This window comes from Argopecten irradians, chromosome 10 (assembly GCF_041381155.1).
Source record: "Argopecten irradians isolate NY chromosome 10, Ai_NY, whole genome shotgun sequence".
NCBI lineage: Eukaryota > Metazoa > Mollusca > Bivalvia > Pectinida > Pectinidae > Argopecten > Argopecten irradians.
Genome location: NC_091143.1, coordinates 13,207,438 through 13,216,778, shown reverse-complemented (window position 1 = coordinate 13,216,778; position 9,341 = coordinate 13,207,438). Strand labels below are relative to the sequence as shown.

The 9,341-nt window shown below is 42.7% G+C and overlaps 1 protein-coding gene across 1 annotated transcript; it reads left to right on the top strand.

Annotated features, from left to right (window-relative positions):
- The first annotated feature begins 430 nt into the window (after positions 1–430).
- Positions 431–8,956, top strand: LOC138333158 (15-hydroxyprostaglandin dehydrogenase [NAD(+)]-like). The gene is made up of 5 exons (XM_069281338.1): positions 431–1,187; positions 2,785–2,908; positions 3,260–3,372; positions 8,448–8,544; positions 8,847–8,956. The coding sequence occupies exons 1-5, from the start codon at positions 891–893 to the stop codon at positions 8,939–8,941; spliced, it is 726 nt and encodes a 241-aa protein (XP_069137439.1). The 5' UTR covers positions 431–890; the 3' UTR covers positions 8,942–8,956.
- The last annotated feature ends 385 nt before the right edge of the window (positions 8,957–9,341 follow it).

The following is a 9,341-nucleotide window of genomic DNA, read 5'->3' as shown; positions in this document are numbered from 1 at the left end:
GTCTGTCTACATGTCTGTGTGTCTGTCTCTGTCTGTGTGTCTGTCTGTGTGTCTGTCTGTCTCTGTCTGCTTGTTTTCTCTCTCTCTCTCTCTCTCTCTCTCTCTCTCTCTCTCTCTCTCTCTCTCTCTCTCTCTCTCTCTCTCTCTCTCTCTCTCTCTCTCCTAATTAGGTTTGGTATGTTTGTTCTGTTTGTTTGTACACAAATCAATTAAAAATATTTTAAAAAATAAAACTCATTCAGATCAATTTGGATGCTTATAATTACATGTAAAATGTACAGTGATATCATTTATAATGTTATGTTTGAGGATAAGAGGACATGTAATAACTTTGATTATAATATAAAAATATAAGATTTAAATTTATTGACCATGTTATCAAAATACATGTAGTAAGGATATTTTGACAATGATGATGATCATGGTAATGATGATGCGAACTGAGTGATAATGTTAGTGTGCAAAGCTGTAACTTTACTGAGTGTGATAATGGTAATCAAATATAATTTGCTACTATGGGATATGGTGACTAATGAATGACGTTAGATATTGAGTGACTATGAATGATTTGTGTGCTGATATCTAATGTTACTTTTACATTTTGAAAACTTCTCAAAAATAAAAAAATACCAAAAAAAAAGAAAAATCGTCTTGGTCGTCGTCGTCAGCAGCACTTAGCACCAGCATCATTTGTAACAGCAGAAAGTTATCATGATATAACAAACGATGATAGCATAATCACCATCAGCTGCAGTAATAGCAACGACAATGTCAAAAAAAAAATCATCATCGATCAACATCATCAGCAATATTATTCATCGTCATCATCATCATCATCATCATCGTCGTCGTCGTCGTCGTCATCAGTATGAGCTGATCATGATCTGTATATGAGTGGGCAGCTGACACACAATGGCGTTGTTTATAGATATATTACGGTAGAACTTCCTAAACTTATGCGAGTTACTTCCCTTTTCTTGTTTCACTTTGTCTGCAACTATAGTACTGTCGGTTTACTGACAGTAAATTCTGTCAGCCACATTGATGAAGTACACAGGTGGATTCTAGCGATATTCTATACACGGCTAGCAGACATGAAGCTACAAGGGAAAGTTGCAATCGTGACGGGAGGAGCCCAAGGTCTAGGTCGGGGATTCGCCGAGGGGCTTCTCAGGAAAGGTGCAAAGGTCTGTTTAACTTTCAGATAGCTATACAAATGATGTACATTTTAACATTTTGTATATGGGGCCTTTTGTAAAGTATCAAAGTCCTTCTAAGCCTGCTTTGTTAATACCGAGGCTTATTTTAATAGACGTACTACTGACTTTCTAATTTAACTGAAAGTATTGAATATTTTATTTGGTAATTAGGGGAATTAAACAAAAACATAAAAAAAAAAAAAAATTGATTAGTAGAGTGGGGGTACGTAATTTCGCACACTTTTGGCATTGATTTTAATGAATTTCAAATACTTTCATTCCGAACCAAAAAGGCTGAACTTACATCGGCAGATGTACAAGTGCTTCACAACACACGAGTATGTAACCGGATATGCGCAGACGTATCACTGCGCGCGGGAGCTGTTATTAACTTGATGTTAACCTGTAGTTGAACGGGTTTGGGGGACGTAATTTCGCACACCCCTCAAACTTTCTTGTTTTTGGAGAAAATAATCATTTTCAAACATTTCATGGACCAACAACATCATAAACAAAGATTAAGTACAGTTCCAATCTTGAAATGACATCAAAATACAATTATATTTCTAAATGAAAAAGTGACATTTCGCCGCCATTTTCGATATGAAAAATGACCGCTCCCTATAGTAAACAATGTAAACGAGGTCAAGAAAGTCATAGGTGTCCGCAGAAAATATCTGTTTTCCGCTTATATTTGATGGATTTTCATACGGGTTTAGATATATTCTAAAAAAGGATAGTTTCTCTACATATTTGTACGTGAATCAGTTATTTATCACCCAGAATTATTTTATGTCAAGTGGTTTATTTTCTATAAATTTCTTTACTGAGATGGGCCGTATTGTTCCGATTTCGTTTTTTCAAAATAAACTTATCCTGAAAAAATTAACTAAATATGACAAAATCACAGTGAGAGGCCTCCTTTAGTCACAACATAAACAACAGAGCAAATCTTTCTGACATTTAAAGGAAGATTGCGAAAAATCGTCAGGTGTGCGAAATTACGTACTGTGCGAAATTACGTACCCTCACTCTATATCTATGATAGGCCTAACTGTATACAGCAATTGCTTGTCTTAAGATCTAGACATACCAATGATAATAGACCTACATGTAGGCCTAAATGGTTTTGGTATTAATAGTTCAATATCCTTTTAACAACCAGGGTCAAATTTTAGGACGTACCAGGTTTGTTGGTAGCTGGAAAACCAAAGTACCTGGAGAAATTTAAACCAAGGACCAGCGGTCAGTACCTGGCCACTGCCCCACATGAGATTCAAACTCATGATCAAGAGGTGGAACATCTTAACCAATCGGCAACTGCGGCCCCTTGTAATTCATGAAAGAGGTCAACTGTTCAATATCACACACTCCTCTTGTATACTTCATTTCCATTTTAGAGAACCCACTCCATTGATATTGAAGATTATACAAGCTTGCAGGGTTGGATTTCACAGAGGCATGATGAGGGGATTATGTACAGGAAATCTTTTTGTTCGTTTTCTGGTCCCGTATATGCAAGATAAAAATATGATGACATACAATATGTATGGATAACAGACATTGTTGTAAAATATATTGATAGGTTTGTATCTGTGACATCAACCCAGCGACTGGAAAAGCTACATTAGACAGCTGGAACAGACAGTTTGGCAGAGGACAAAGCATGTTTCTTAGATGTGATGTCAGTAACCATGAGCAATTTGAAGGTAGACTGTACAGTAAAATGTGTAGAGAGTTTTCATGCAATGATAAAACTTGAAACATGATAACATTAATAACTGCAGTTCAATATTTGTACAGTTGAATTTGCCATTGATGATGATTTCTGGTAATCAAAGAAACTTGAGCAAAACAAGGGAAAAAGATGGATGTCAACAATGATTATAAATGTGATAATAGTGACATAAAAATTACAATGTCATTATAGTATGGATATCAGTTGGCAAGGATAGTCTGATGAATGATTAGTAATGTTTTCATGATGGAAATGCAGTGAAATTTCCAGCATAAGTTACACATTACTAACTGACTAAGTGTTGTCTTCTTCTATCTGCCAGGTGTGATAAAGAAGGTGATAGAGGAGTTTGGCGGAGTGGACATTCTAGTGAACAATGCTGGAGTCAGTGGGGAGGATCCTCAGACATGGAGGAGGACCATCCAAATTAACATGGTACAGTGTTACAGTGTGGAGTTGGGGGTAGGGGGCATCCAAATTAACATGGTACAATGTTACAGGGTGGGGTTGGGGGTAGGGGGCATCCAAATTAACATGGTACAATGTTACAGGGTGGGGTTGGGGGTAGGGGGCATCCAAATTAACATGGTACAATGTTACAGTGTGGGGTTGGTGGGGGCATCCAAATTAACATGGTACAATGTTACAGGGTGGGGTTGGGGGTAGGGGCATCCAAATTAACATGGTACAATGATACAGTGTGGGATTGGGGGTAGGGGGCATCCAAATTAACATGGTACAGTGTTACAGGGTGGGGTTGGGGGTAGGGGCATCCAAATTAACATGGTACAATGATACAGTGTGGGATTGGGGGTAGGGGGCATCCAAATTAACATGGTACAATGTTACAGGGTGGGGTTGGGGGTAGGGGCATCCAAATTAACATGGTACAATGTTACAGTGTGGAGTTTGGGGTAGGGGGCATCCAAATTAACATGGTACAATGTTACAGGGTGGGGTTGGGGGTAGGGGGGCATCCAAATTAACATGGTACAATGTTACAGGGTGGGGTTGGGGGTAGGGGGGCATCCAAATTAACATGGTACAATGTTACAGTGTGGGGTTGGTGGGGGGCATCCAAATTAACATGGTACAATGTTACAGGGTGGGGTTGGGGGTAGGGGGGCATCCAAATTAACATGGTACAATGATACAGTGTGGGATTGGTGGGGGGCATCCAAATTAACATGGTACAATGTTACAGGGTGGGGTTGGGGGTAGGGGGGCATCCAAATTAACATGGTACAATGTTACAGTGTGGGGCTGGTGGGGGGCATCCAAATTAACATGGTACAATGTTACAGGGTGGGGTTGGGGGTAGGGGCATCCAAATTAACATGGTACAATGTTACAGTGTGGGATTGGTGGGGGGCATCCAAATTAACATGGTACAATGTTACAGGGTGGGGTTGGGGGTAGGGGGGCATCCAAATTAACATGTTACAATGTTACAGGGTGGGGTTGGGGGTAGGGGGGCATCCAAATTAACATGGTACAATGTTACAGGGTGGGGTGGGGGGGGGCATCCAAATTAACATGGTACAATCTTACAGGGTGGGATTGGGGGTAGGGGGGCATCCAAATTAACATGGTACAATGTTACAGTGTGGGGTTGGTGGGGGGCATCCAAATTAACATGGTACAATCTTACAGGGTGGGGTTGGTGGGGGCATCCAAATTAACATGGTACAATGTTACAGGGTGGGGTGGGGTAGGGGGCATCCAAATTAACATGATACAATGTTACAGGGTCGGGTTGAGGGTAGGGGGTATCCAAATTAACATGGTACAATGTTACAGGGTAGGGTTGGGGGTAAGGGGGCATCCAAATTAACATGGTACAATCTTACAGGGTGGGGTTGGGGGTAGGGGACATCCAAATCAACGTGGTACAATCTTACAGGGTGGGGTTGGGGGGTAAGGGGGCATCCAAATTAACATGGTACAATGTTACAGGGTGGGGTTGGGGGTAGGGGGCATCCAAATTAACATGGTACAATGTTACAGGGTGGGGTTGGGGGTAGGGGGGCATCCAAATTAACATGGTACAATGTTACAAGGTGGGGTTGGGGTATAGGGGGGCTTCCAAATGAACATGGTACAATGTTACAGGGTGGGGTTGGGGGTAGGGGGGCATCCAAATTAACATGGTACAATGTTACAGGGTGGGGTTGGGGGTAGGGGGGCATCCAAATTAACATGGTACAATGTTACAGGGTGGGGTTGGGGGTAGGGGGGCATCCAAATTAACATGGTACAATGTTACAGGGTGGGGTTGGGGGTAGGGGGGCATCCAAATTAGCATGTTACAATGTTACAGGGTGGGGTTGGGGGTAGGGGGGCATCCAAATTAACATGGTACAATGTTACAGGGTGGGGTTGGGGGTAGGGGCATCCAAATTAACATGGTACAATGTTACAGTGTGGGATTGGTGGGGGGCATCCAAATTAACATGGTACAATGTTACAGGGTGGGTTGGGGGTAGGGGGGCATCCAAATTAACATGTTACAATGTTACAGGGTGGGGTTGGGGGTAGGGGGGCATCCAAATTAACATGGTACAATGTTACAGGGTGGGGGGGGGGGGGGGCATCCAAATTAACATGGTACAATCTTACAGGGTGGGATTGGGGGTAGGGGGGCATCCAAATTAACATGGTACAATGTTACAGTGTGGGGTTGGTGGGGGGCATCCAAATTAACATGGTACAATCTTACAGGGTGGGGTTGGTGGGGGCATCCAAATTAACATGGTACAATGTTACAGGGTGGGGTGGGGTAGGGGGCATCCAAATTAACATGGTACAATGTTACAGGGTCGGGTTGAGGGTAGGGGGTATCCAAATTAACATGGTACAATGTTACAGGGTAGGGTTGGGGGTAAGGGGCATCCAAATTAACATGGTACAATCTTACAGGGTGGGGTTGGGGGGTAGGGGACATCCAAATCAACGTGGTACAATCTTACAGGGTGGGGTTGGGGGTAAGGGGGCATCCAAATTAACATGGTACAATGTTACAGGGTGGGGTTGGGGGTAGGGGGCATCCAAATTAACATGGTACAATGTTACAGGGTGGGGTTGGGGGTAGGGGGGCATCCAAATTAACATGGTACAATGTTACAAGGTGGGGTTTGGGGTATAGGGGGGCTTCCAAATGAACATGGTACAATGTTACAGGGTGGGGTTGGGGGTAGGGGGGCATCCAAATTAACATGGTACAATGTTACAGGGTGAGGTTGGGGGTAGGGGGGCATCCAAATTAACATGGTACAATGTTACAGGGTGGGGTTGGGGGTAGGGGGGCATCCAAATTAACATGGTACAATGTTACAGGGTGGGGTTGGGGGTAGGGGGGCATCCAAATTAGCATGTTACAATGTTACAGGGTGGGGTTGGGGGTAGGGGGGCATCCAAATTAACATGGTACAATGTTACAGGGTGGGGTTGGGGGTAGGGGGCATCCAAATTAACATGGTACAATGTTACAGGGTGGGTTTGGGGTAGGGGGCATCCAAATTAACATGGTACAATGTTACAGGGTGGGGTTGGGGGTAGGGGGGCATCCAAATTAACATGGTACAATGTTACAGGGTGGGGTTGGGGGGTAGGGGGGCATCCAAATTAACATGGTACAATGTTACAGGGTGGGGTTTGGGGTAGGGGGCATCCAAATTAACATGGTACAATATAACAGGGTGGGGTTGGGGGTAGGAGGGCATCCAAATTAAGATGGTACATTGTTACAGGGTGGGGTTGGGGTAGGGGGGCATCCAAATTAACATGGTACAAATGTTACAGGGTGGGGTTGGGGGTAGGGGGGCATCCAAATTAACATGGTACAATGTTACAGGGTGGGGTTGGGGGTAGGGGGCATCCAAATTAAACATGGTACAATGTTACAGGGTGGGGTTGGGGTAGGGGGCATCCAAATTAACATGGTACAATGTTACAGGGTGGGGTTGGGGGTAGGGGGGCATCCAAATTAACATGGTACAATGATACAGTGTGGGATTGGTGGGGGGCATCCAAATTAACATGGTACAATCTTACAGGGTGGGGTTGGGGGTAGGGGGGCATCCAAATTAACATGGTACAATGTTACACAATGGTTGGGGTGGAGGTACTCCAACAATGTTAGAGGTATAGCACATCAAGACACCTTTGATCATTATGTTATGCCCATCAGAAGTTTCTCAATATAAATATCTAATATTATTGGATAAGGGTGGAGGGGAGGGATATCCAAATTCATATGATACAATGTTACAGGGTTGGGGGGGATAGAGGTGGAGGGGCATCCAAAACAACCTGGTACAATATTATATCCAAATTATTACAGGGTGGCTGGGGGACGATCTAAATCAACAAGTTTTGGGGGACATCTAAATTGTTCTGGAACAATGTTATAGGGTGGGGAGGGAACATCAGAATCAACCAGGTACAATGTTATAGGGTGGGGAGGGAACATCAGAATCAACCAGGTACAATGTTATAGGGTGGGGAGGGAACATCAGAATCAACCAGGTACAATGTTATAGGGTGGGGAGGGAACATCAGAATCAACCAGGTACAATGTTATAGGGTGGGGAGGGAACATCAGAATCAACCAGGTACAATGTTATAGGGTGGGGAGGGAACATCAGAATCAACCAGGTACAATGTTATAGGGTGGGGAGGAGGGAACATCCAAATAAACCAGGTACAGTGTTATAGGGTGGGGAGGAGGGAACATCAGAATCAACCAGGTACAATGTTATAGGGTGGGGAGGAGGGAACATCAGAATCAACCAGGTACAATGTTATTGGTTGGCAGGTTGTTGTGGGGGTAGGGAGCAGGGGAAGGGCATCCATATTAACATGGTGGCATATTATGGGATGGCAGTGGGGGGGGGCGAACCATCCAATGCTACAATGTTACAGCATGTCTTGGTTATTGTTGGGGGGATCATAAAGTGGATTAGGAGGAATCAGCATAGGACAATGTTACAGATGGGGTAGGCAGTGGGAGCATAGGACAATGTTACAGATGGGGTAGACAGTGGGTCATAGGACAATGTTACAGATGGGGTAGGCAGTGGGAGCGTAGGACAATGTTACAGATGGGGTAGGCAGTGGGTCATAGGACAATGTTACAGATGGGGTAGGCAGTGGGTCATATGGGTGAAGAACCATATAATAGTAATAATGGCTGAATAGGAAAGGTGTGATTTGTGTGGATGATCCCGCTTTTAGAACTGACACAAAGGGATTAAGTAGCTGATTTAGATGATAAGATCTTGTAGGTGAAAAAGTGACAAATATACTGCCCTTTCTAGAAAGGTTCTAAACTGGCAACCTACAGATGGAGATGTTGGTTGCAGAATGTCAGAAACCTTTTTAACCTCTTCGTCTCAGTGACATCGAAGTGGCAGGCTAATGTTAGATGCCTTACTAATCTGTAAGATGTTAGACCTACACCTTGTATGGCATAGGCTCCACTAAAGTTATTGCTGCTTTTCTTCCTTCAGATTGGTGTGATAGAAGGAACCATGTTGGCATCAACGTACATGGACAGGACGGCTGGGGGACGTGGAGGACTGGTGGTTAACATAGCTTCAACAGCAGGTTAACTTCTGTTGTTATACTGTTTCTTTAAATGTTGGGCTTGTGCTGGGTGTTCCATAAATGGGGTCCTCCTCAGATAAAATGAAGTCCCCTAATGTAATTGGAGTGGAGTTTCAGAAAAAAGTTGGATCCTTTTCATTTTCTTTACTTAAAAAAGTTATGGGACAGCTTCATTGCAAATCCTGAAATATATAATGTAAATTATTAATTATTGCAGTCTTGATGAATTTCTAAGGAGGAAACATTTGTATATATAGTTGATGTGGAGATATGTTATAACTTCTTGTGTTTTGTTGTTTCAGGTTTAACACCAATTTTCTACTCCCCTGTCTACTCCGGATCTAAGTATGGTGTCGTGGGATACACCAGAAGTATGGCAGTAAGTTATCTGTGGTGAAGTTATTGGGATTTCATCTGAAAACTTATCATCTTGTTCCTTATTTGAAAAATTTATATCATATTGTTGTTTATGGAAAGTTTGAAATGTGAAGAAAGCTTAGTTGCCGGAAAATATCCAAATTGGCCTTGACTAAGGATGAGTTGGAAGGAGGCCTAGAAAAAAATATAAAAGCTATAACAGGTTTTAGGGGAGATAACTTTACGAGATAAGTCAAATAACTTAAAGGCCCAATATCCGTATCTTTCTTAGTTTTTTCTTGATTTAGAAGAATGTTGAAAAAAAATCCTGTTGTAAATCATGCATAGACAGGACTAAATCGAAGTCAAGATGAGCGATAATGATTCGTAATATTTCTTTAAAAATCAAATAAATATTAACTATCGCTAGGTGGGTCCCA